Source organism: Labrus bergylta, chromosome 23 (genome assembly GCF_963930695.1).
Source record: "Labrus bergylta chromosome 23, fLabBer1.1, whole genome shotgun sequence".
NCBI lineage: Eukaryota > Metazoa > Chordata > Actinopteri > Labriformes > Labridae > Labrus > Labrus bergylta.
The window spans coordinates 17,084,596-17,111,576 of record NC_089217.1 but is presented as its reverse complement, the minus strand read 5'-3'; the positions used below and the strand labels follow the sequence as shown (position 1 = coordinate 17,111,576).

The following is a 26,981-nucleotide window of genomic DNA, read 5'->3' as shown; positions in this document are numbered from 1 at the left end:
GTTGCATACTGGTTCTTCCAAACATTAGCCTACAACAGCAACTCAAATCTGGAGGTTTTGACCTCCGCAGACCATGACACATGCATGAAACCTACATTTTGAGGCAATTTCTTCTGTTTCAAATGCTGCTGAATTTTTCTCCCTACTTCCCCTTTAAAACATCATTACAGCACACGCGGAGTGTGGAGCCTCCTTTCTTCCCCCTAAAACGTGGCCGGGCGGAATGTAAACAAAGGATCTCAGTCACTACAGCGCACAATCATTAAATAAACTCTTTTTTTTGGTTGTGCAAACACCCTGCAGCATGAATAAAAACTGATGAATCTACCTTAAACCCATACCTTTAAGAGGAAGGAGTGGAAACTATTACACCGACTTAAACCACTTTAATACTCAACTTGAGGCTATTATTCTTCCCCAGCTTGTGTTTTTGCGCGTTTTGTCTTTGAGTTCCTAAAAAAAAAAGAAGAGGGGTGGAGGGGTTGATTGAGAGAATCAGGAGCCCCCCAGCAGTGCTCGGAGTTGTAACACGACGCTCTGTGAGTTGCCATCATCACATGGCAGATGGAAATTTCCACTCAGACTCCTTGCTTGTTAAATGGGAAGGGTCTCCAACTCTTGTCTTCACTAGTCCGCCTCCTCCTCCTCCGCCTGCAGCAGCTGTCCGCCACCCTCAAACCCCTCGGTAAGACCCCTTCATTTACTTTTCACTCGTATTCCTACCCGTCTGTGCTCATATGGTTAATCCTGACCACCGTGTTTGACGCTCTGGAAGCGGGTAGTTTAATTCTGACTGTTGATTGCATTTGGATGAAGCAGCTCCGAGGTTTTATTGCCTAGTTAGAGAATTTAAAAAAAAAAAAGAGGCCCTTTTTTGCGCCTGAGTTGGATAGTTCTCAAAGACTTGCTACTTCTTTTTAATTAATTTTTCCTAAAGCGCATCCATAAAGTAGTATACTGAAGAGAGGCAGCAACAGTAGCCGTGTGTGGAGGGTGTTGTCTGCAGTCAATAGGAAGCAGCGTGAAGCGCCAAACACGCGTCTTTATTTATCCAAGAGAATTACGCGTTTATTTTGGTGCAAGGTGACAATTTAGTGTCTGACTCTTGATTTAAAAATACACGTTCACCCCATGAAGGCACCAGTTGATCTTAAGTGCTGAAACTACTCTCCTGCATGTTGTGTTTTGCTGCGTGCTGCTTTTCCGCCTACACTGACAGAAAACACAAAGGCGACTATTAGTGTTTGCAGTTTGCATCTCGGTTTAGCTGCTCTGTGTCTGCTCCGACGGTGTGTACAGTACATAAAAATACATAAATCAGATTTATACGGTTTGACTGTGTAAGCAGATGAGATATATGATGGCAGGGCTAATATATGTTTTTGTAACAGCACACAGTGACATGCTGAGGGTGTCCTGCAGGGCTCACTGAGGGCTAATGAATATGTTATGACTGCAATCCCAGACTCGTACTGTTGTTATGACATGTTGGGAAATAATGTGTGTGTGTGTGTGTGTGTGTGTGTGTGTGCGTGTGTGTGTGTGTGTGTGTGGGGGGGGGTTAATTCATTGTGATTTGATTACATTTTACACTTTCCCCTCAGTTCACCAACGTTTTTCACTCTTTCTGTCAGATTTTCTGACCCTATTTTTTTTTTTAAACAAGGTTCCTCGTTTCTTTTTTCCGTCAGAATCACTTTTTGAAGTAGAAAACCTGGTAAAACAGAGCGGTATCATTCGGTCCTAAGGGGGGACTTTTGGTCTGCGTGGTTGCTCTCCATACATCTGCTCAGTTGTTGTCACTTTCATGGCCGTAATGCTTTATGTTCATCCTTGTCATAGAGTTAAGCACTCAAAGCCACACAACCTAATCCTGGCCTTAAACAGAGGAATGACTGAAAACAAAGCCGTAGACTCACACAAGGTGAAGATCTCGTCCTCGGCATATTTTTGAAGTGAGATCGCTTTTCATAGCTCCTCTGACTGCTAAAAATACCCGGTTGCCACACAGTGACTGTGCATGAGCACTTTCAACCCCCCCCCCCCCCCCCCCTCAGTTCCCCCTATGCACCTTACTTATGTAACACTGAAAATGTAGTAATGCCTTCCTTCAATGAGACTCCTCCTTCATCTTTGTCAAATGGATTTTTAAAGTTTCTACACTTGTAATAACAGGCGAGTGGGCGTGCTGACTGACGTGATGGTAAAGAGTTAAAGGTGCACGATCATAGTGACTTAGTAAATCTTTACACACTTACATACACACACACACAGACACACACACACACGCACACACAAAGAAGAGTTTTCTTTTCAGAAGTGTGCATCATAGGAATGAAAAACAAACAACTTAGGTTTGTAGTGCTGAGATTAAAAAAAGGTTTAAGGTGGATTTGTTCTGATACAGCCTTAAATGCCTCAAGTATGTTTTAGATTAACTATAAAGAAAATGATTGCTGGTATTATCACAGTAAGCTGAAACAACAACTGTGCGATCTTTTTGTCTTTTAGTGCCGTGTTTTTGGATCGATTCTATGAGTTTGCTAATGTGCAAATTTTGAGTATGGAAAAGGGAAAATAGTTGTCAGAATAATCATCTTTTAAGGAATAAACAAGGTCTATTTAAGGTAATTATGATGGAAAACTTTAAAAGAAAAAAAAGAGTTTCCCCCATTTGTCTTACAACCACTTTGCTTCTTAACTTGCTAATAAGGTCAACTGGACGAAGGTCCAACACAAACTGTCTGAAAGGGGGGGCATATCACCACCTTAGAGCAGTCGGACAAACTTCTGTCACTAAATCAATTCTCCCCCGGTGCTTGTATACGAGGGACAAGGACAGCGGTCCAAGTAGAAATTAATGTAACGAATCAACAGTTTATAAAACGGTAAAATCCCGTTCACTCAATGCGATCATTTCCTGCAGGCTTTGCATCGTGTATGTCCCTGGTCTACAGACCAAACTATGTGTAAGGCTACACATAGTTTACCACACAAAGCCGTAGTGAACCCAGCATTTCATTGTGCTCGCTGCACATACAAACAGGAAGCTGCAACAACTGTCAGGTTTTCAAATAAAATCTTTTAAACTGAAGTGTAAGAGTTGTATCTCATCTGAACAGCTCGATGTTGAGGATTTTTGGACACTTCTTACAGTTCAGTCTGAGTGTCTTCAAAGTGAGACTGTGCGGGTTGAGAATGTTTAAAGTGCCCAAAAGATCTTTTTTTAATCAGTGACATGGATTGTCACCGTCAGTCCGATCCGTAAATGACATCAATATCGGACCTGATACCGATATGAGATCAGATCTGTCCCATCTCTTATGTTAAGTCCAAATGGACAAATATCTGCTTCAATTCATTTCATTTTACTCCTGTTTTGGTCATTCCCCATGTTGTACACTCTGTTACCCCTCACCCTGACAGAGGGTGAGGGTTTTTTTTGTCCTCTTAAGGAGATTCACTGATATATTCCTGATAGGTCAGTAACAGCCGGACGATATCAGCCTACAGATACAGTATGTGTCTGGCTTCAGAAATAAACCTTTTGCTTTAAATACCAATTGAGGCATTTAGTGTAGTGTACACCCTCCAAGATTTGTAAAAGCAGCAAAAAGACAAGTATGTATCCTACATATCCCATAATGCAACAAACTGAATCTCAACGTTAGGCATTCAGGATCTTTTTCAGCTGTTGATGATTTTTACACTACATGACAAGTTAATAGGCTGTCATGCATCTTAGGGTTGTCCGCTTTATCGCTTACTGCTAACCCAAGAATCTTATGTAAGTTTCCAGACCTGCAGGTGAGGGGCGACACCAGCACAGGGTTTGAACACCTGTCAGAAGGGATGAGCTGGGCTGTGGGCTCTCGCTCCTCATTGGCTGTCAGGAGAGCAGAATGACACATGTAGGTCAGAGCCTGCCGAGCAGCTGCAGGTTTGGAGCGCTGCGGGTGCTGGCTGATGTAACTTAGAGTGTGAATGAGCCAACGAGCTGCGAGCCAGATGCAGAGTCAGTTTCAAAGGAGTGGATATTGCTAACACAAAGACAAACTTTAGGCACGGCCACCACAGAGAAGAGCAGTTGGCAGTTTTCCAAAATGCTTTCACCACATTCAATTGAAATGTGAGAAGATGGTGTATTGTTCAATTTATTAACGGGTCTATTTTAACCTGCAGGATTGTATAATTTAATGACAGGAAATGTACTTTAAGGACACTTGAACTGTACACAAAGAAACCACATGCAATGAAGCTTTTATTTTCTTTTGATGGACTGTTGTTGATTCTCGTGGGGGAAAGTCCCTTCTTCTTTCTCGCCACACATGGTGGTCAGGGGTCAGGGGTCAACTGCAGGGGTTCAGTGCCCCGCTGTATGTCCTATAAACATGGAGGGATGTTTGCCGACACAGCTGCTTGAACACTTTATTCGCTATACTGAACTTTTTACAACTTGTTATTACTATAGAAAACAGGGGTTACAAGATATGCTAAATTATATTTCATTCAAAGAACATTATTCTCTTGGTAAGCCGCCTCATCCATGATCCATGAAACCCTCAGATGTCAAGTCAGTTAAATGAGAAAGTTTTTATTCATGAATACATTCAATGGACCGCTTTTTGTCTTGGTAAGTCAAATGCAGAAATACGAGTCTTTCAAATTTGGGAAGTACACTTATATGTTTCCTGGTGGAGTGATAGATTAGTTACTTTGTCACGGGTTCAAACTACCATCAGCACTTTGCTTTCCTTAAGTCTAATGTTTTACATTAGCGTAAAGTGGGGCTTCTTTCAAAATCTAATTTTAGCCTTTTTCACGCATGCACTCCTAAAAAAAAATTTAGAGAAATTTTCAGGACAGGTTGCTCCTGAACATTTTCTTAGTCATCTGTTCAGACATGCACCTCACAGCTGGGGGCTGTCCCTGTCTGATTGAAAGCGGGGGGGGGGGGGTCCAGGAGTTAGGACATGACCTTAAAAGGACGTCGCATAATTGGCGGAAACGTCAGAGTCTGACACCATGACGAAAGATTTTGCCTTTTCATCATCAATGCTTCGTGTTACAGTATCTAGTTGTTCTTCTTCCAACGTGTTGGCACGGAAACGCAGCCTGTGCCAAAATGCCCCATAACTGGCCCCTGAATGATCAAAGCCTGCAAGGTTCATGGTCATGGTCTCTCTGAGAGAAGAGTCTCACAAAGTACACAAAGTATTCACTGTTGGATGACAACAACAGTTTCATGATGATGTCACACAGCACAAAGTGAAGCGTCTTAGTCTTTCACCTCTGCTGAAGTAAAAAAAAGTCATAATAACAAGAGCTTTTGAACTATTGATCATTTCCATGTCGAGTCCTTAACTTGATAGTTACGTCTATATCTTTAAAATTCAACATTCAGTCGTTATGGTTTGTCATTGTTGGCGTACATGAGCAGGCAGATCAATACTACCTGATAAGAAGATAACAGCGAGGGTCTGCTGGAGCAAGTTCACAAACAAGGCTTGGACACACCATGCTAACGTACAAGAGGCCAGGATGGGGTTTACGAAAGCCAATCGGCCTTTTATGGCTCATGACGACGCAGTTTGAGTCAATAGTTGTTGTTTTTTGTCTTTGGTTCTGAGCACGCTGTGATTTGTTTTTTACTCTTTATCAAAGAAATGTCCTCAAGTGTCCGAGTCCTGCATTATTCAGAAATCAGGATTTCTAACCCAAAGCAAACGTTCATTATTTCCTTTCTGAGAATTCAAAAATACTTTTCAGTACAGGAAACTAATTAGTCACAGTTTTCCTGATGAGTTCAAACAAAGATTAGCTTTGTTAACTGTGCTGTGACTTCTGTCTTTTTTTTAGCTTAATTCATTGAAACATTCTGAACTTCAGGGGATTGATCGCCCTTTTTAAAGATGTTTGACACTCAGTAAGTAGTTCAACTCAACACTGACTTACATAATACATTAATGCATATGCAACTATATTGTCCATCACTAAAGATACTGTGTTTTTACAAGCCTACTTCCCAAAGTGCTGGTGGGAAAGAACTGAATGTGTGTTTGAGTCCTTGTCGGGGGTTTCTTGAGGGAGTACTGCAGTCTTATCCCTTGTGCTCATGTTTCATACCTCCATAAATCTTAGATGTCTGAGCTCAACCTAAAAGCATGTGTTAGATCATTGAGCTCCCAGTAAGTGTTCATAGTAAAACAATTTGCTTTTGGGACATTTGCTCACATTATATAACGTATTGTAACAACCAAGACTACAAATTAGCACAATGCTTTTCAACCTGGTGTGTGGGTTTGCAGATAACTTTCAACACGGTGAAAAGCCAAGGCCGTCTCATTTAGTTCCCTTGCTCCCCGGGTTTTTAGCCTTTCAAACGGCATTGTTTGGTAGTTTATGACCCCCTGAGGATGAATGCTAAAGACCTTGCCAAACTTTTAACTGCTCCTGTAACTTTTTGCCAATTGGCTAACATTAGCATGCTAGCTTAGCCAACTAAACCTGTGACAATGGTGAAAAACCAACATGCTGGAAATGAGGATGTTGGCTTTGTAACTTGTGACAGCTGATGTTAGCATTTAGCTCCAATTACCGTTTTCTACCAAGTACTTCTATGGTGGCCTGTGAGTCCAAAATGCAAATGTCTCTTTTGCAAAAGAGCATGCAATCGGTCAAATTATGGAAATATCTGTATACAACATAATTTTCCTTAAAGTTGGGATGTGTTTAGGATGAATGTGTCAATTAAAACATAATATTTAATTGAAAAAAGCCCAGAGACAATAAAAAAGTTGGGTCAGGGTCGTGTTTACCGCTCTGTAGCATCACCTCTTCTTTTGACAACACTCTGAAAGCAAGGGAACAGAGGAGACCAGTTTCTGTGATTTAGAAAATGGGGTTGTACAAAAATCATAAAGTATAATAGAAGTTGTGTAAATTACAGCCACAAAGCAAAAAACGTCTTGAAAAGCTCAAAGCACCAAAACATGCAAGCGGTGACTGCAAAATAGCAACACAAAATGGCGTACGAGGTGATAAAACTCTCCTGTAGGACCTGTCAGGAGAAAAATGATGACCCTGCCTGAAGCATTTGCATATGTTTCACGCGTGCAGGCTTTGGAGCCAAGTGTTCAGCTTGAATTTCAGGAGTATGCTGAAGCTGAATATTAGCCAATACTCAACCTCTTTTCAGTTTTCAGACATCCAAACTGTACAAACCGAATGATCAGAAAGTGTACATTTATTGGAGGATTTATTTTATACAACTGGGTTTGAGAATGGGAATGAGTAGGACACGTTTTTGTTTTCAAATGTAACGGTAGAAACAGAAATGACCTCTTATTTATTCCTTTGAACAGAGAGCCAGACGCCTCACTGTGCCACATACATAAAATCACTCCCATGTGGACACACAGACAGACAGATCATCTGGAGGAGCGTGTGCTCTCACTTTAAACCAGATGTGTTTAACTCCTTGCTCTGTGTGATGTGGTCGTATCCCTGTAGCTATAACATTTGCCACCCATGGACGCAAGTGCTACATATTATGAAGGAGCACAGAAGCTACATAACTCAATGTGCTGAATGTAACCGGCAGCTGTAAATCTGTACAACATGAGATGCTTCATTGGGAACCGTGAACGGTTAGTTAAGGTTGAAGCACTTAGACTCAACAGGGTCACACACACTGTGAGCATTGCAACCTTTTTGGTTTTATAGGGTACACACGTTGATTTATGTAAATTATGAAAAGGAAATCAGTGGGCTTCGACCATTTTAGCTTTTACTGATCAATCTTACATCTCTAAACAAATGTTTCTCACAATCCCCATGAAAAAGCGGGAGACTAACGGGACGGGTTTACTTGTCTGTAGAGTGGAGAAGAACAAACTGTGCATGCAATGAAACTGCTTCAGTATGCTTTTTTGTTTGCCAGAGATGGCACCTGTCGCATGCAGGGGCGTGTCCAGACTTTTTGGATTAGGGTGGCCCAACTGCGGCACTGACTTGTGTGTGGGGGGGAAGTGTGAGTGCACACACATGAATGAAGAGCACCCTTCTGTCTGCACTAATCCCATCCACTTTAAAGTAACACAAGATAATGGCAACCTTGACGTCTTCTAAGCTTCATTTTCCAGGACTCACAACAATGTGCATGTCCAAAGTCACAATTTAAAGTATTTTAAACAAACATCTGCACACTGTAAACTATGAGCTACCTGTTGCAACACAGCCTGAATTGTGGGTTTGACCATAAGTCCCACCTCTGGCAAGGCAAATGGCCAATCATAGTTAAGGATTTTGGGGTGGCCAATAAGATTTAAAGACAGGCCCCTGGCCACGCCTCTGGACACGCCCATGGTTTTGCGTCTGTTGCAGGATATAAAAGGCACCACCCCCTGTACCAAAATATTGTCCGTTTGTGTTCACACACACAGCTCACAAAAAATGTCAGGAAGTTTTCAGAAGGTTTGTGCATGTGTGAAAACACCATCAGACAACATCCACGTTTTATAAAGTCTATAAGATATGTAAAAATGTAGGTTTCCTTGTCCCGTTTTCCTTTGCCAAAACATTTTAAAGGCATTTCAGGGATTCTATGTTTCTGTAAGCGAGTTCAGCAGTCAAACAAAAGTCAGCTGATTATGTTGATAATCAGTCGTAAGACTTCAATTTACCATGAACAGCTTATTTTCTAGCTCGAATCTGCTTCATTACATTTGCATTTTGGCTTCCAGTGGACGACTGTGTTTCCAATTTGCAGCTCCTGTGCTCTGTGTTATAACTTCTGTAATTGGATTAGTTTCCATAACTTTCAAAAAGACTCTATCTCTGAAATGAGCTACAGAGTTTCAAAAAACTTTAGGAAAAATCGGCTTAAGTTAAAACTGAAGTGAATTATTCTGAAGAAATCAAATGTATGTAAACGTTAGAGGCCTCTCTATTGGAAGAGGGAAAACAAGCATCAGACACACATCTACAAATAATAATGCTTAAGTGTCACATGCATGTTATGTCATATAACAGTCGACTGCTTACAAAGAAGTGCACAGAGCCGATACATTTTACATGCAAGGGACAGAAATATCTGCTGCCTCGGACCTTTGAGATTCTTAAAAAGGCCTTGAACTTTTGGAGAATTCATTCGTTTCAAAATGTAGTTTTGATGAAGCAAACCTCCTTTTCCATTCTCCGTCTTTATCGGTTGCCTTTTATTCTGGTCTTATGATAATATTTTTATAATCTTTTGTATTCAAGCAGGCGCTGGCTGTCATCTGGCCAATCACTCAGCAGCAGACTCTGTGTGGTATTTGCAGTCAGTCACGAGGGGTGAAGAGGTAAAGGCTTAAATTAGGGGTCCTTAAATTCCAGCTCGTCAGAAAGACTGATGGAGAAGTCGGGCTGCCTGCACAATAATAATGAAGGACACATACAGTACAACTGTTACATTTTTAAACTGCAAAATCTCACTCTAACATGTACACTTAAAAAAAAACTTAGAAGATTTCAGTACAGTCTGCCTCCGAAGTCTTTGTGAGTTGCTATTTCACACGTCCCTCACAGCGGTAAGTTTTCCCTGACGGTCATGGGGGGAACAAACGTTTTTATATGTTTTATGACATAATAAAAGAAGCTGCAGAAATCCAAGATGGCGGGTGGAGCAACAGTCCAATGACTAGGTGTAATTGGAAGTGTTTACAGTATCAACAAATGAGTGGATAAGAACTTACTGGCGAGAAGAAAAAAAATATTTTAATTGAGGAGGTATAGTAAAGCCGTCTTTATGTGCAATGTGCAGAGTCGAAAATTAACAATTGAATGCATCATTTGAGATCTTAAGCTGAAGCAGCATTTCCAAACGTCTCTGTTTTCAGGACTCTGAAATGCCGGATTTTTGTGAATAGAAGAAGTTACCTGCTTTAGAAACAAAACAGCATTAGTGTTGTTTAAGCTTAAGTCTATCATGGTTTTAGATGCTGTGTGTGGGATATCCTCGGCCCCTCAAAGAGTCAGAGCTACAAGCCAAAGTGAATGTTGTCGTGTGACAGTTATTTTGTTCAGAAAGGGAACGTTAACAACCCCTTGATCTATGACGGAAACACCCCCCTTGACCCTGTGTTTACCTGCTGATGTCAACAATGTGTTGTTGTCCTGCTTCAGAAATAGCCACACTCACACGTCACCTTCAGGGAAACTTGTTTAGTGTTCAAAAGCCATAAAAGGTGAACCCTTTGTACAGCGTTCTACGGTTTAAAAAGGTTGTAACGCCAGATTTGTTTGAGGTCTTACACTCTGAAGTTCAACCAAAACGTCACAGAGATCCAGTGAACCAGTTTCTTTAACAATCAGGAGTGGTTTTTCTTAAGGTTAAGAGTGGAAAAAGCAAACATGCTTACATTACCAAACCCGGTATCAGAACAGAACAAAAAGGGTTGGAACTATTTCACTACACAGAAACAGACTCTGGAAAATAGAGCTCTAGGAATCAAGAGAACCTCACACAACAGTCCAAATGTTCTGGCAAGCTGCAGTAGTTGGACACAGTCGGTAAGATGACAACGTTTTACCACAACCACGTATTCTGAGAAGACGGGTACAGAAGCAGACAATAAGGGAAAACATGATCCTCTTTTACTGGAAGGTGTCAAAAAGAACACTTAAGGAGTAGGAAACTTTGAACACTTGTACATAAACTAAAGTGAATACTGTAAGTGACGTTTTAAGTCTTCTAAAGGAAAAGCCCGTAAACGTTCTTTACTTGGATAATCCCTGTCGGGGAAGGGGGTCTCCTGAGGCAACACATGACGCAAAACCAGAACGCAGAACCAAGCAACAGAGTCTGCTGTTTGTTATACAATGAGAATATTTGCCTTTTTTTTCCTAAGATTTATTTTTGGGCTTTTTGTGCCTTTAATGGAGAGATAGGACAGTGGGTAGAGTTGGAAATCAGGGAGAGAGAGAGAGTGAGGAATGACATGTGGGAAAGGAGCCACAGGTGGGATCGATTTTTTGAGCACATGCACTCTGAGGTTGTGCACCCATCCCAGGGATTAAACGTCACCACCCCCTGCACTCACTGGAGGTGGATTCTCCTGATACTATACTGCTCTCACATCACCCCACTCTGACTTTCTGCTGAGAAAATACCCGGGGGAGCTGTCAGGAGAAACTCTGGATAAAGTCTAAAGGGAAAAATTGGCTGTTTGCATTCACAGTGTGAAAGCACTTATAGCTGCAGAATGCATTAGAAAAAAGATTTCACTTGAATAAACCTTTAAATATCTTCTAAATTGGAGATGTGCCCCTTTAAGTTTTTGCTCACCAGATAAAGAAGTAGAAGAATATCTAATATTTGCCAATGTTGAAATTCTTAACCTAGTTTTAATCTTAATGCTGCTTAAAGGGGGTCAGTAAAGATGGGTCCTGACAATTTGTTCAGGAAATATCGGCTAAGCACAATTCCTTCCCCCCCTCTCAACAGGAAACTGTGTCTTTTTGTTTTTGTGTGTCTTTGACCTCAAAGAGTGAGCTCTCTCACTTCTATAGCCGGCTGCTGCTCCATTCAGTAGTTAACGACCTTATGACCCCCAACAACCCCCCCCCCCCCCCCCAAGCTAACCCCTGTCCTTCTTTGGTGTGTGGCAGGATTGACTGACAGCTTTCTAGTCACAGGTTATTGGCCAAGTATGAATTTTAAAAGCCCCCCACACACACTTTAATGACCGTGATGCCATTTAAGGAATGTCCCTGAAGCTGCAGGGACGATCATGGTGACGAGTCTTTAGATTCTGGGAATTTTGCTTGTCGTGCTATTCCCCTGTTTGAAGTTTCTGACAGAAAGTGAGAGGTAAAAAGTGGCTCCAATTTCTCTTTAAGCTCCAAAACCCAATACTTAAACTTAAACAACTCCTTGATTATTTAGTACAGGCCTGAGTGGAAGCTGTGCTATGTTGGCTAGCAAATTTGTTGTTTTCATGTAGCCTAGCTTGCTCGACTTTTCTCTAGACTTTTTTAATTAAATAATACATTTTCCCTCCAAAAAATGACATGTCAGTGATTAAGATGACAGATAAGATTAGCCTATGTTAGCAAACTTAAGAAAATTGCTTTACTACAATAGAGATCTTTTTTTATTATTATTATCATTTATTGTTTTATATTCATTTAAATGTTCGAAAGAGTTTTTGATGGAGAAGATTTAAATATCAGCACTTGTTTATTCACAATTGTTAGCCAAAAACTGAATATGTTGTTGATTTGTAGCATGTATTTTGGTTAACATTGGTTAAATGTTTCTTCTGGTTGTTTCTGTTATTTTTAACATGACTTATCAAAGACAAAAATATCAGCCAAACACATCAGTCCAACTTGATAACATTGTGTTGTTGTGACTAAAAGTGAGAGCCCATAAAAAAGAAAAGGTTTGTTTTGTGGTCGGAAGGTGATAGCTAACAAAAAAAGAAACTTAGCAGCCAATTTAAGGCTACAGTTTTCTCTGCATGACGCATGTGTTTCTATGTGTGTTGCTCCACTTAGACAGCGTTTCAAAGTAGACACAGATAATAAAAAAAACCTCATCCCTGACATGAGCATGACCTTGGGCACAGCGACATCCCCTTGCCCCGTCCTCTGATTGGTTGGCCGGCGGCACAGCCTACCCCTCACACCACTGACAGTTGCCCACAGACTCTCCCGGGCATCTGCATGTGTGGAGCAGCGTGTGCAAACAATGAGGCATGTGCTGGTGTTGGTAGAAAGGAGGCTGTACAGTCAGTGACAATAGAAAATGTTTTCAACATGGGAGATGTGTGTGATCAGTCTGCTGGTGCACACAGGGTCGGACTGCAGCCTCATGCGACCCCTGACCTCGCCTCAGTCTTTTTGGACTGTAGAGTTCTTTAAGTATAAAACGGAATGGTCTCGGTCACATGGCATGTCATGTGATCACATCTTGAAGCCACCAGGGGTATTTAACGCCATCGGTGCACTCTCAGTCTTCAGTCTGATGGATGCAACGTTACACTTTAGACAACTGCTCTCTGTTTTTTTTTGTTTTGTTCAAATGATCGATCTACCTTTTGACAATTTGCTTTGCTTACAGTCTTTAAAATTAAAGATTTACATTTGTAACTGACGTCTAGAGGAGTTCTACATGGATACGCATCTATTTCAGTTATTTTCTCAAAATTCCAACTTTTTTTTCTCTCATTATCTTAGGATAGCAATTTGTATTTTCCCGTGATACGATTTAATTTCAGCAGTTTTTTTATTTTTTTTGTGATTTCAAGGATTTGGCTCATTATCACAGAAAAACTGTAGTTGTTCTGCTGAGATAAATAAGTCAAGATCTCAAGAAAACACCGAAAAAATGCCTCCTCTCAGGAAAATGGAGTAAAATGGATGTTTGCCCACTTGGCCCTTCCATTTAGATCAGATTTTCTACATGTTTTAATTGTTCTTAGTTACATCTCTTCTCTCGGGGTCCTGCTTTGGCCTTTATGGTCATTGCTGTTGCTTCACGTGTGTCTTTCTAGTTGCATTTGTGTGTGTGTGTGTGTGTGTGTGTGTGTGTGTGTGTGTGTGTGTGTGTGTGTGTGTCAGTGTGTGTGTGTGTGTGTGTGTGTGTGTGTGTGTGTGTGTGTGTGTATTGGGGGAGTTGCAAGTCTGCTTACAACCGTGCTCAAAGAGGGCGGGGTCTGAGTGAACTCCATCTGTCCTCATTGGCCGACAGAGGCCCTCCCTCCTCCTCTTTAAAAGCCTGCTTTCTCACCTGAAGTTACAAAACAACTGCAGCTCCTCACCCTCTCACTCGTCTATCATCTTGATTTTACTAAAGAAAAAAACTTTAATTCAAAGAAAAAAAAAGAACATAAGGATCAATCCAGGAACTTCTTTAAGGAACTGTAGCTAAAGTAAGTATTCCTTCTTCGCACTAAAATCATGACTCATACAATGCAGGAATATCAGGAGCTGATTGATTTAAAAATAAATATGTTTGAGGCGTTTACTGCAAAGAAAGAAGTGTCCATTTTGAGGCAAAAGCCTTTTTCTTGAGTTCAGTTCTCTAGCTGCTGCTGTAGGGTGTGTTTGAGGAACGCATGGTTTCTGTCACAAGTCAAGTAGAGTGAGTTTCTGTACTATTGGTGTAACTGGAAGGAATTTCTCTCTCAGGTGTTGGCTGATGCAAGAGTTTGTTTGGATGAAGGATGTATGAAGTAGTCTGTTGTGTTTCACAGAGCGGAGGCATGAGGAGGATTGTGAAGATCTGTTGGAAAGTTTTTAAATGGTCTTTTTTTTTCCAACCATGCAGAGGTGTTTGCAAGTCACTTTTTATTTTTTTCTAGTGCCTGATGTAATGCAAGTTACTTCTTTTTAACAACCAATGCTTAATCTTTAAACACAGAAAATACATGATCATCTCGAATCAAGCTAAAAATAAAAACACGTGCTCAGATGCTCACTTTTTCTAATTCATCCAAAATTCTGGTTCTTAACATTTTCTTTTCCTAAGAAACGTATGTCGTTTTTGCGTATTGTCATAGAATTATCTGCAAACAGATAAGTCCTATCACTGAAACTTTGGGCTGATTTCATTTGCATATTATTTTTTTTAATTTCAAGAGTAGCATTGCATGCAGTGGTAAAACTTTAAAATAAACATTCATGTGGTCATAAAACGCCTTGTGATGCTTCTTTATGATCTACATATGCTAAACACAGCGAGAAGCTAAATAGATATTTGTATTGTCTGTCGCCAATGACAGACAAGAGACTCTGAAGAAGCCTTTGTTTATCATTTCAGTTTCATATGGAGTAACACAGAGGCCAGTTAAAAAGAAACACAGCAACACTTTTCTTGTCATCTCTCTCAGTTGCTCGACGTAGTTGATAAACTAAAACATGACTCAGGAGTCTCTGAGGCATGAAATAATGAGGGGAGAACGATAGATTCCTGATGCTCGCTGTTAATAATGGTGTGTAAGCAAAACAAAAATCAAAGATTATGTGATTTAAAAAAATGGTTTTCAGTTGTATGTAAGTTTATTTAATATATTTTCTTATTTGCTCATTAAGCTAAAACAACAGAAGCCTAGCTGTTCTCAATGCGTAACAAAAATACAATTCTTCAGCATCACCCAAGTGTATGTGTACTTATTGAACAGAGTTACAAATGAAATCAAGTTGCTTGGTTAAAATGTAGGAGTCGAAAAAGCCTTGTGTTATTGTGAAAAAGACTGTGAAAAGTCTGGTTCTGTGTCGGTTTGCCAGTGAGTGGTCTCACTAACATTAACATTGAAATGGACGACTTTAAACTCAAGGTGTGAAGACATCCCAGGACACTTTGAGGTCACAATGGCAGCGAAATGGTCCGGCCACTTGCACAAGTGGTCATGGACGAACTCGTCTGAGTGCGGTATTCACATTTATCTCTGGTTTCAGTGATATTATTCGAGGCGTTTGTTTGTGGCCGCTACTGTAGCATTTTAGTATTCGTTAGCATTGGTTTCATTTGGGATGCTAATGCCCTCGGTGCTTCCTCTACAGCCGTATTGTCAATTGCAAATGTGTTTCTTCATACATGTAAGAAGCAGGGAATGTTCCAGCGATAAGTAGGCACTCGAGATGCCTTTTTCTACACTTGGTTATTTCAAGAGTGAGCAGCAGTCAGTTTCACATCAAAGCTTGTGAATGTGCTGTGTGGCACGCTGCCATGCGTGTGTGCTTCTATGTTATGGCTGTAACAACGGCGGCATTAAACCAGGGAGCTTGTGAAGTTAACAAAGTCAGACAGGTTAATCCTCTTGGCAATGAAAAGTGAAAAAACTGTTCTTGGTTTCACTCTCGCCACAGAGCAGGCGGTGACACACGGAGATTTCGGGTGTATTGGTGTGTGTGTGATGTGGTTTTAACGGTAATGCTTAATCTATCAATAACATAAGCGTTTTGCACTGCGCTCCTGAAAATGTCTAGACAATCGCAGCATAGACAACCGCCTCTGAAGTCCTTCTGATCTGATTTTTCACTCATACACCTCACTGCGGGAGACCATCGCAGTAGAATAGGAAAGGGGGTCTTTGAGTTCAAGACATGACGTGAGAAGAATGATGTGGAAGTGGTGGACAATACAGCGCTATAAAGAAAATATTTGCCTTTATGTCAATGCTGTTTGTAGTTCAACAGAATCATTCAAAATAAAAGGTGGAGATGAACATACTGGTGATTCACATGTACGGATATCATACTGGTGGCGTTCAGACAGACGATAGTCGTTTAACGATGGCGGGGGAAGAAAAGGTCATCTCGCACTCCCACTCGCTCAAGGTGAATTCTCCTGATATAATCCTGCTGCGCTCTCACGTCAGCTCATTCAGACTTTGTGTGGGGAAAATACCGGGGGGGGGGGGGGGGTATTTTTTTCACTCAAACTCTGGATAAAGTTTGAGTGAAAAATTCAGCAATCATGCCAAAAACTTCAGCATTTTTTCAGTAGTTTTTTGCGAGTGGGAGAGCATTGTTAAAAAGTATTAAAAGGGAAGTTTTGTCCTTTTGACCAAAGTGGAAAGTTTGACACCTGACAAGGGTTTGTAGTTAAGAACATTGTTGTAAATGGAAAGTTTCCTGTACCTGGATGTGGTGTTTTCACTGTAAACACTGCAGACGTCGTCAGGCAAAGATGCTGTTGCTCAAAAAGCATCCACTGATTTCTCTACTGATTGTCTGAAAAACGTCTTTTTAGAATTTAAATAACTGCATTCGTCTGATAATTTAGATCATTTTACACCTCTGCATTTATTCAGGTGTTTCTTTGCGATTCATGATTTAACATTAAAAACTATTATGTGTACAGATTACAACATTTTGTTCAAATGCGGTTATACATCCCAGCTGGATACATCTTTCTGTTTTGGTTTTCAAGCAACTCAGTGTTGCTTATTGTTTAATTCACATCTTTAAACTGAAGAAGAGGTCTGTTTTACTCTAAAAACTCAATTTCATACACTAGTTCCTCAGCACTTTGGGAGAGACGGACAGTAAGCAGCTGCATAGTTAACATAGTAGAGCTTCAAGTTGGTGTGGGTTGACTGAAAAAAGGGCTTAAAAGAGCTTTAAAAAAAAGGTAAACACAACTCCAAATGAACGGTAACGGTGCTCCATAAATGTAAGATGTGAGTACAAACAACATTACTCAGAGGATGATTCATTTCTGCAGAGTCGTGTTTTGGTTTTCCATATAACAGATTCAGCAGGGAGATTTTCCTGCTTTTCTGGGGACATAAACAAATTACAACTTCACTGCATTGTTTTAAAACAGAACAAAATGACCACTTGAGAAATAGTTTACCAGTTCCCGCTAACAGTTAGATTATTAGGGGCACACTAAGTTTCAAGACTGGAAACAGGTGGGGCGAGACAAGCCAATATACTTCAATACATTTGTTAGCTTATCTAAACGTTAGGCAGACCCACAGGTTAGCTAGCTTCCTCTGTTTTCAGGCTTAATGCTTGGGTGAACTACTTTGCAGTAGCTAGCTCTAGCTATTAGCTTGTTATTAATATTCTCTTATACGTCTAAGTAATTGAATTGAAAGTGGGTAAAGCTAATAGGACGATTCATGGTGACACTCATAGACTGACTATCAAATTAACATTTTCAGCATTATATGTAACTTTATACAATACTGTATTACTCAAAATGCTTGACACAGCTTCAATCATGTTTCGTAGGCTACGTGCTCCTTTGCTAACCTTTCTGATAAACAGAACGACAGCATCTCATCGCTCAGCCTTACTCAATCACAATCTTCAGCACTGAAGCATCATCAACATTAAATGAATTAACTTACTAACATGTTTTACCATTTAACCACAATAAGCGATGATACAAATCTTAGAGCCTCTGTTTCAACTAGCTAGCTTACTAATTCGTTCTTGTCTTTTTATCAAGTTTGCTCTTCCTAGACTTAATTCTGTGAAGTCTCCACTCTTTATTGTCACCCTGCGCCCCAATACACAACAAGACCACCATTATTCTCTAATGGGGTTTTCCAACTTGTTGTTGGTGTGTTTACTTGCAATGTTTGTCAGTAGTCCTATTCAGACTGCCACCTCAAGGCGTCTTATTTACGCCCCTGTGATTTCCTGCCTTCACCATAAATGTCAGGGAGGCATAATGGAGGGGGGAGGGGGGGCAAAGTGATCCCATCTCTGAACTACCATCAGAGGTAGCAACAGAAGGGGTGAGGACGGGATCAGCACAGCAAGTGGGGGAGAACAGTGCTGTGTGCGCACTGATAAGTATGTACATGTAGCTCTTGTTGTTTCTCTACACGTGGTGCTTCAAGAACGCCATTACACAATATGAATTCACAGACCTGGAAACCAATATTACGCCGGTGCGAATCAATATGAATGTACAAAGACGTAGTGACGGTGGTGCTTCGTTACAGCGCTGTTGCTCAATCATACTCATGATTTACACCCTTCTTCCACACTGACAAAAAGCAGAGTCAATAAAGGGTTGTTATAAGTAGCATTTACATGCTGTGTCCTCAGCCTTTTTTCGCCCCTTACATAACTTAATGATGAATGCCATTGATGTCAAAAGTAGGTGTGTGCGCCTTTAATGTCAATGGGTTAGGCTGAGTAAACAACTTGCACAGGAACAAGGCGGTCTGTTGATGGTGGTGGTTGTGAGGCCTCATGAACTCGTTGCATCCTTGACCTGGTTTCAGGGTTTGTTGACCTAACTTCAATTGCAACCTCTATGTACGCCAGCATTGGCTAAGTGTTGTCCCTAATGAGGCGTAAATTGATATTTTTATTGTATATTTTTTGTTTGAGGATCAGTCGTCTAATTTAAAAGAAAGTTGTTCATACCATAAATCAAGCTGGTGTTGAATGCAACCGGCAATAAAGCCAAGGATGGCGCCAGTGTGTCATCATATCCCAGCTTTCCTCTTCAAGGCAACAAGACAAATAGTCTCTCAGTTCCAGGAAATGGGATGGACTGCTTTGCAGGCTAGAGGGCCCCATGCCTCTCTGAAGTGTTCTTCATGAAGGCCAATAGGCACCTTTGAGGCAGATAAGGCCAGACAATACATGTTCCTGCCTGGAACATTTGCATTCCAGGGGTGAACTTGAAATACGGTGAAATATACTTAGAAGAATGAGCACTGTTGTTATAGGATAAAAAAAGACGACTTCACATCCATCTTTCCCATTGATACTGTCCTCTAATGTTTCTCCTTTGTTTTTAGGTGTTTTCGTAGGCAACTAAAGTCTTTGGAGAAGTTGAGGAAGAAGCATCATCCCCTATTGAGCTGACATCCCGAAAAAAACATCTCTGCCTTTCATACTGCTGAGCGCCACCATGCCGGGAGTCGTGGATCGTATGGAGCTGAGGAAAGTCCCCACAGAGGCTGACGATGACAGCATGGACAGCCTTGACGACCGCTACACAGAGCCCATTGACTCGGAGAAGGCCACCATTGACAGGTAGGCAAACATGAAGTCAAGTTTCTTCCCTTAGTGAGCTGCTACTACCAGATACTCCGTTCACTCTCACCGTGTCTGCTGCTAACTTAACGATAGCAACGCCATCTCACAGCCTGCTAATTTAATGTAGAGGGAAAAACATATTTGATATAAATACAAACGTCATATACGTACATATATATATAGAGAGAGAGAGAGAGAGAGAGAGAGAGAGAGAGAGAGAGAGAGAGAGAGAGAGAGAGAGAGAGAGAGATGTGAGGCTGATATTGATAGTTGTAGCTTTTAGATTCCAAGAAGAGGATTCATTTATATTGATTTCCCCTATTTTCAGTTTTCGTCTTAAAGCCCATTATTGCTTGTGGTGTTTTGTTTGTTTTTTTGGACCTTCTCATTTTTACTGATGGTTATTGTCTGTCTTTTTTGCCCCTGCAGTCAGTTTTTGGATGACAACGAGGACGGGGAAAGTCAGAAGTTTCTGGCAAACGGGATGATGAAGAAGAAGAAATACGAGGAATACCATGAAGAATATGTAAGAGGATTTAAAAATCACAGCACTAATGTATTAATGTCTTTGCATGTGAGGCGTGTTAGATTGTTTAAAAGCATGTGTATAGAAAAGAATAAGAACAGTCTTATTTCTTTATGTCGTGTGAGGTAGAGCTGCACAATATAATGCAATGGCATGGTTATTGCAATCCAATCTGCAACAAACACACTGCACAAGTTTGAGGATGAAATGATTTCTAGCTCTGCAGGAAAACACTGAAACAAAGTTTATTTTCTCAGCGTTAGTTGCATAAATCAAAAAATATAAGAGTTTCAACGCACCTCTTGTTTTTTTTAATTAACTATTTTGACATTAAGAATTTCTTTAGAGTGAGAGTGTGTTTAACCTGACAGTTTCTGCACCCTGTTCTAAAAATATCTTAATTACTTTGTGTCAAACTTTAATGTCCGAGTCTTACTTTGTTCTTCTCTTTACCTTTCTTCCTTCGTTTCTCTCCGTGCAGCATCCCGGTCACACCTCCTTCGGGATGTCCGTTTTCAACTTGAGTAACGCCATCATGGGCAGCGGCATCCTGGGCCTGTCCTACGCCATGGCTAACACCGGCATTGTTCTCTTTACGTAAGTACTGCTAAGAGAACAAGGAAACCATCGTAAACCACGTGTGTGCATGTCAGGGGCTGTGTAAGGAAAGGCGTGACAGTACAGGACAGGCAGGGCGCTGCGACAAAAATTCCACAGAATTGCAGAGAATAGACCAGAGCAGTGTTGCAACTGAGCTCGTTTAACATTTCTTTGAAACTTTACACTGATGAGTGATTTCTCTGAAAGTTTTTAATGTTTGTTTTGTTTCTTCTAATTAAGTTTCACACTGCAAAAACTAAATCCTTAGCAAATGTCTCAAGTCCGGATAATCACATTATGTCAAAAGCAAAGAATACATTTTCTAAATTGCTTTTAATTTTTCTAAATATCTGCAAATGCAGCACTCAATATGCACTTGTAAAGGTGTCTTAGAATTAGATCTACTATCTAGATATGAGATATTTTCTCTCTGGAAGTTACACAAATAAGATTCGAGTTTTTGGAGTACAGTTACATAATAATCCACAAAAAAAAGTCTTGTCACGTTTGATTTATTCTTTTCTTTTAGCAGACAGGGATGTAAATAAACACTGCACATATACTAGGCAAGTACAATGCATTCTGCAAACAACTGTAAGAAACTGTTGAGTGAAGTTGCATCATACTGGGTGGATCCTGTGAGAAAAAAGTGAGTGAGTGAAAAGAGTGATGAGTGAACACGTCTCTCCTTGCCAAAAGCAAACCTGCACAGTCAGTGTCATGTGTAAATCAATTGTGATTAATTGCTGAATTTCAAGAGTTAACCACAATTAATCACATTTTTAATCTTATGTTTAAATGCCATTATTTTTAAATTCAAAAGATCATTGTTATGCTTTATTGTGTACTGCCATAAGCCTAGTTTGCTTTATTTCCTGTTTGGATGAAAGCTTTTTTAAAGAAAGTAGATAGTAGAAAAAGGAACACAAACTGAAAATTAGTGAAGTGAAATGTTTGGTTTCAGAAGGAAACTAATATTAATTTTGACTCGTCAACTGAACCGCCTAGGAGTTTCAAAAAGTGAAATTAGCCATTCAAAGGCGCCACGTTGTCGTTTATTTCCATCTCTGGCTTCAGGATGCGATAAAGGCCTTAACGCTGCCCAAAACATGTCCTACTTGGCGTTGTAACATTTTGCAGACTCTTGACACAGCTGTACTTTGAGCTTAAAGCTAGTATTAGCATGTTAGCATCACACTCAAACATGGATGCTGATATGCTAATCAAAGATGTTGATCCTTAAACTTGGATAAAAACAATGCGAATTCAAACACAGCTGTGCTTTGTGCTAAAAGCTAATGTTAGCATGACATTTCCACATAAACATTGTTTACATGTTTATTATTTGAGGGTTAAAGGGGCAAGTAATGTTCACCAGCTAAATGTAATGTGTTGCTATGTATTATTAGCACAAAACAGGAAGGGTAACAGCTAAATGTTGTGAAAATGTCTGTGACTTTGCAGGTACTTGTTTATGAGGCAGAATATTTGACAAATTCAAATGTTGTCCCCATGTCATGGTGTTGAATGAAGAGTGGTCCCTGAATATGTGAGCAAGAGTTAATCTAGTCACATTACCACCTCTGACACATGAGAATGTGTGAAGCACCCTGTGCCCCTGTCCCTCTGGCCTCCATCAACCTGCTCCGTCCTTGCAGTACACATACGTGTTATCAGCATTCATTGGCAACATCCAACATCCCAGCAGTAGCCCTACTCCCCTCAATCCCACTTCTTTGAACTACCTGCTTTCCACTGTCTATGCTGCTTGGCAGAAAAGTAGAGGGTGTCACTTCTTTGAGGCTTAGTGTCAACGTAGAGGAACCATTTTGCAATAAATTCTGGGAAATTAAAAATAGAAATGGAACAGTTATCTCGTTATCTTAGTTGCTTGAAATTAAGTTAGCCCGCTGTAAGAGTCACACTCGGTCCCGTCCTTCCAGTGTCACACTGTTGATATACTTGATGCTATCTAAAGAATGCGACACATGGATGCATGGACGTAGCATTGATGTTACTGGGCACAGGTCATGTTAGAACCATGCGTTCCCCTAGACAACATCCCCTACAAATACACAACAACAAAACGGACATACTTGCCCGACAGCTGCCGTGTGTCTGAGGCTATTTTAGAAAGAGAGATAATTCAAAGCAGCCACATGACAGATATGTGGATGACAAACGTCTTGTCCCTTAATTCAGACAAATTTCCCGATTTTACATCTCTCATCTTTCTGTTCTTTTCCCTCTCTCTGCAGAATCCTCCTCATCGGTGTGTCCATCCTGTCCTTATATTCGGTACATCTGCTCCTTGTCACCGCCAAAGAAGGAGGTTGGTTTTTAAGTTTATTTCAATTTCACAAATACTAGGGCCTGACTGATATTGGGATCTTTTGGGGCCGATACCGATATAAGAAAAAAATCGGATGCTGATTATTCTTTCAATCTTCAGTGTGTAGAGATAGATAAATACAGGTATTCACAACTAATGTGTTGATCCCTCAATTGAAGTTATCAAACACTTGCACAAAAGATATTATGGTCACTCAACTGAAAAGTAACTGCACATGTACGTGCATTATAGCTCGACCCTATGGAGAGTGATCATGCCTGTTGTAATCCACATAGCGCCCTCTACTGGTGACAGAGAACTGATAGTGTAGTACAATGAAACTCAAACGAAATGCTATTTGACAGGTAAATCAAGTTATATTGGCACAAATAAAATTAGCCAATACCAGTAGTCACTAGATTTGCTAATATTGGCCGATAATTGGCTGGCCGATTAATTGATCGGGCTCTTAAAAAAAAAAAAAAAAAAACACCTCAAAAAGACCAACAGAATTAGATATTTAAACATTAGTTCCAAACCTGTGTTCTTCTTCTGTTCCATACAAGCTTATTTCTTAACATGTATTTTTTGTAAAAGATGGTTAAATGTACTGGTTCTACGTCTTTGAGCTTCTAAAAGTCATCCACAATTAAAGCATATTGTCATGAGGTCTCATGACACATGTATCCCCATGAAGGGCTTGGACACCACAACTCAAAATCCTTTGTGGTGAGACATTAGAAAATATGTATTCCTGTACTGATGCACCCACCTAGTGGTCATTGTAGTGTTGATACAGGTATACAGATCATAGGTGATTTAATTCTTTGTCTCTTACTTAATGATACAAGTTGTTTTCAAATGATCCAAATCCTTCCTGAGTGAATCATTCGTAGGGCACTCGCATATTTACAGATATGTCTGAAGGTGTAAATGTATTTTTCCCTCTTTTTTATGGACTGTAATTCACTCACATTGTCTTCTATTAAGTTGCTGACTCATATTTATTCATTAAATAGTGATCAATTGATTTATTCTTGCAGGATCCCTCATTTATGAAAAGCTGGGAGAGAGAGCATTCGGTTGGCCCGGCAAAATAGCAGCTTTCGGATCCATTATCATGCAGAATATTGGAGGTAGGTGTGACTTGATGTGTCTTTTTCTTTCTGTTTGTTGATCTCAACCTTGTTTGTATTAACAGAGGTTTATGACTGTTTCATGTTTATGATAAAACAATATGAAAACGTTGAATACATGTAAAATATTCTGTCTTCATTGGTGTCCTCTGTCCTGCAGCCATGTCCAGCTACCTCTTTATTGTCAAGTACGAGCTCCCCGAGGTGATCCGAGCCTTCTTGGGCTTAGAAGAAATCTCTGGGTGAGTGTGTGTTCTTTTAAAGCTGCATTTGTGCGTGTTCAGAGTACACACAGCGTTCAGTGTCTGACCACGTTTGAACCTCTCTGCAGTGAATGGTACATGGATGGAAACTACCTGGTGGTGTTTGTGTCGGTTGGAATCATCCTGCCTTTGTCTCTCCTGAAAAATCTGGGTAAGGACTCACTTTTCTCAAAACGCAATTAGTCTTAAAACTTCTTAAACTGCAAGCTGTATTTATGATACTTCAGAAAACGCTACTAGAGGCACCTTCTCTTTGAATTCCTGCAGTCTGAAGCATATTTCTGTTTCAGTAGTCCCATGCTCTCGCAGCTGTCTCTAATCAATTCCAGCAGAGCAACATTTTAAATAAAGCAAGTACTTAGTCAGCTCAGGCAATTAGCAGTTACTGTAACACAACACTGCCATCAGGCTTTGAGTCAGCTCCAGCACTCCATTTAGGAGGCCGTGAGTCAGATCCCCCGCTCGGGTTATGTAATTAAGACAATTTGACAAAGAGTCAAATAAGCTCCTGAAACAGAGTGTGATTAATAAATAACAGCAAATGTAATGAGCATGTTATTTTTGACACGTGTTAAACTGGTTCAGTGTTCCTTCCAGACATTTACACGCTTTATCTCCTGTCTGAACTCCTGCTACGGCTCGATTTATTTGGTCTATTTAAGGATCTGGGTCATGATCTATTACACGATGTGATCCACATCTAGGAAAAGAGAGGAAACTGATGTAATGCCAACGTAGATAAAAAAATTTAAAAAAGAGAGACAGAACAGAATGCAGATTTGCAGACTAGTAAGAATAGCATCTATGACATAGCATGACATCAGTATCTGGTTTCACTGAATCATCGGCTTTTCTCTCTTTAGGCTACCTGGGCTACACCAGCGGCTTCTCCCTGTCCTGCATGGTCTTCTTCCTGGGTGTGGTAAGTCCAGTTATCTGATCATCAGTGTGGGTGGAGATCAGGAAACATTCTGCATATCCACCCTCTCGTCCAAATATGGTCGCAACTTCCTCTAGAATACACGCTAAACTTAATGCTTCAATCTAACTATTGGCTGAGTCCACCTCTGTTTTCAAGTCTATATAGGCGGCATATTTATAATTGGTGTACACTTAACAGAGCTAAATGGAAAGTGAATAATGAACTAACACTCGCAACATGTCCAAATAACTATCAAAATAAAAGCTTTTACAGTTCTTTTGTACACAAATGATGTGTTAGTGAATCATCTTAAAAACCGCAACAGGTCCATGTTGTGTTTACAACGTGTTTCTGCTGCCTCCAAGTGGCCGAAAAGAATCTGTTATTTCAGTTCTACAAGTAAAGCAGTAATGGATGGTTAACCTGCAGGACTTTTGACCCTCTCCTCAATTTTCATGAGAGGTCACCACCTACGCTCAGGCCACCGCAGTGTGTGTTACCCTGTGAGGGCCCGGTTTAGAAGCATGTGAGTGGAGTTCACGCTTTGAGAAATGACATCATAGGCCCACACATTTGCTCAAAATTAAAACTGTTGGAAGCATTTGAGCTGTTGGAGAATTCTTCCCATAATGATAGACCTGAAGAGCAGCCACAACTTCATCCCTTCCGCCACACAGAATTATTTAAATCAGGGAAAGACCGATAAGGGACATTTAAGATCAACGCCAATGCTGAATATCAAGGATAAGATTTATCAATGAACAGCTTTACAGCCATTGTAGGGAGTTTTGGCACTAGAATTAAAATAGCCATTTCCCCACAATGATTGTGCACTGATTTTGCACATATATGACAATGTAGAGGTATCCCAATGGCATATTCTTTTACAACTTCATGAACAGTATTGTCACATGTAGAAAAACAAAGAAGAGGACCCCATGCAGAATCACAAAATATTGAAACAAAAAAGACAAAAACTTCCTTTCTTAACAAAGTTCCAAATTCCAGAAGTAACACGGTCCAACGAGAAAGTCCAAACAAAAAGACACTGTAGCACAGCGACTCTGACCAGGACCCACAGAGAAGGTTTGACAGATGATGACCTTACACAGGAAGGAATGAACACAGAGCTTAAATAGACTAGAGGTAATCAAACCCAGGTGTGACAAACGACTCAGGTAAAACTGATGAGGGCAATCAAGGTGGAGGAGAAACACACAAGGGCAGGAGGTTCAACTGGACATGAAACAGAATACATCAGCACACACTGAAAACTAAACTAAGGGTTATCAACAGAAAATAACACACTACGACAGAAAGGAACACAAGGATACAAAATTACAAAATAAAACAGGAAACACTGAAGACTAAACTAGGAGAACTTCAAATAAAGAAAAACACAGAATGGAAACAAACAGCAGGGAAGAATGAGACTAAATAAAACAAGAAAACCTAAACTCTGAAATCATGACATAGACAAGTATAAGAAATATTACAGTTTTTTAAACCAATCCTAGTGCGGACAGCCGTGAGCTCCACTACAATGTTTGCTACATGTGAATAAAACAATGTTAAGAGTATTTTAGGAATTAAGAAAGCTGGAAAGACTTGTTGGCAAAATTGTTTCAAATCCCCTCAAGCATTGTTTTCTGATCTTAAGGATTGGAAAGAAAGTTGGTTTTATATCAGCATTTAT

At 40.3% G+C, this 26,981-nt stretch overlaps 1 protein-coding gene across 2 annotated transcripts in view; it reads left to right on the top strand.

The window, feature by feature from the left end:
- Nucleotides 1-526: 526 nt before the first annotated feature.
- slc38a4 (solute carrier family 38 member 4) overlaps nt 527-26,981 on the top strand; it is a 42,501-nt gene continuing 16,046 nt past the window's right edge. The window contains exons 1-9 of one of the 2 annotated variants that reach the window (XM_020651708.3): nt 527-685; nt 19,266-19,503; nt 19,936-20,032; nt 20,514-20,629; nt 22,891-22,964; nt 24,008-24,100; nt 24,261-24,342; nt 24,432-24,514; nt 25,227-25,285. In XM_020651708.3, the coding sequence (XP_020507364.2) occupies nt 19,379-19,503; nt 19,936-20,032; nt 20,514-20,629; nt 22,891-22,964; nt 24,008-24,100; nt 24,261-24,342; nt 24,432-24,514; nt 25,227-25,285 (729 nt within the window). In that variant the 5' untranslated portion in view covers nt 527-685; nt 19,266-19,378. Of the gene's footprint in view, nt 686-12,247; nt 13,920-19,265; nt 19,504-19,935; nt 20,033-20,513; nt 20,630-22,890; nt 22,965-24,007; nt 24,101-24,260; nt 24,343-24,431; nt 24,515-25,226; nt 25,286-26,981 lie in introns of those variants that run through there. The other variant, XM_020651709.3, reaches the window with a different exon arrangement.